The following is a 1,348-nucleotide window of genomic DNA, read 5'->3' as shown; positions in this document are numbered from 1 at the left end:
GAATAATACGACCAAATGCATATTTAATCGAAGATCTTGACGGTCAAACAATTGGCGTATTCAATGCAAGGCAATTAAAACCACACCGAGAAGCAAGATTATACGGCGAAGAAGATATGCGGGAGGATGCCGAAAATCCCGACGACGAAATGATTGAAGCGAATCAACCAAGACAAGTCGAAAATGACGGGGAGTCCGATTACGAAAATGAAGGATATTCGGACGAATACGATGACTACGATGATGATCGGACACCATCGGACGAAGATGACGACGACATCGACGATGAGAACGACGAAGAGGAGGAGTTCCAAAGGTCATATTACGAAGAAAGTGACCGAGACGCAATCACCAATCGCGAATCGGTAGGCGACGACGAGATGGAGGCGCGAAACCAAAGACCGCAGGAGTGGTGGAACATCGACGATGACGACGTTGACGGGGATGACCAAACGTACGATGGTGGGGATGAAGGCGCTGAGCGAGCAACCGACGAAGAGGCGGAGCGAGCCGGCAGTACGTTAGCGAGCCGCGCGCGAGACGCAAGTCGAGCGCCATTCGGACGGCAGAGCGACGATACGAACGAACGTGACGAAAATAGTGACGATTCGTGGCGCGAACAATGTAATCGTGCGAACGATCGACGGGGATCACCGATCCCGTGATTCGATCTACGATCACCAGCAACACCGGCGAGCGTGGATAGATCGGGAACGAGAGAAACGGTGGAGATTAGTGATCTCGAAGTTGCGACAAGTGGGACAAGAACGAACGGCAACGAAGAAATAAACGATTCTGATCGTGTGTGGCGAGACATATTGGATCGATTGCTGTTATCGTCCGACGACGAGAGACGAGTAATCGAGCCGCAAAGATCACAACAGCGGAGAAATCGCGACGACGAGCAAGACGATCACGAAATTGTGACAGTTTCGAGTTCGGATCGATCGAGCATTGTCGAATTGAACGCAATGTGGATCGACATCGACGATAGCGATGCCACCACGGTGGACTACGAAGACTTTTACCAAGGAATCAAAGCTCACAGCAGTGTGCAGCGAGAGGGGAAGATATGCATTCGAACGACGAAGCGCAATGGCCAACTAACCCCGGTGAGTGAGATGACGGATGGAGATAACGATGGCAACGGTGAAATTGAACAACCACCACCACCACCACCCCAACCACCACCACCACCACCAGCAGCACCAGCAGCAGCAGCAGCGAATCCAGGAAAAAGGCGACGATCCCACGAAGACCTGCAACAAAAAGAAAATAGTGTAGTGAACATCACAATTAAGCAAGAAATGTCGTTTAATTGTGCGCGAAGTGACAATGACAATGTTAA

The 1,348-nt window shown here is 50.7% G+C and overlaps 1 protein-coding gene across 1 annotated transcript; it reads left to right on the top strand.

Annotated features, from left to right (window-relative positions):
* Positions 1 to 116: 116 nt before the first annotated feature.
* On the top strand, positions 117 to 1,112 carry LOC112456764 (sarcoplasmic reticulum histidine-rich calcium-binding protein-like; the record flags this gene model as incomplete). Its single annotated transcript, XM_025019513.1, has 2 exons — positions 117 to 516; positions 685 to 1,112. Coding segments are annotated over exons 1-2 (828 nt in total), but the record flags the coding sequence as incomplete, so codon positions are not given.
* Positions 1,113 to 1,348: the final 236 nt, after the last annotated feature.

The sequence above is a fragment of the Temnothorax curvispinosus genome, unplaced genomic scaffold, assembly GCF_003070985.1.
Source record: "Temnothorax curvispinosus isolate PA1 unplaced genomic scaffold, ASM307098v1 QBEX01000664.1, whole genome shotgun sequence".
Taxonomy (NCBI): Eukaryota; Metazoa; Arthropoda; class Insecta; order Hymenoptera; family Formicidae; genus Temnothorax; species Temnothorax curvispinosus.
Note: the sequence above shows the minus strand (reverse complement) of the source record. Positions and strands in the feature narration are given on the sequence as shown.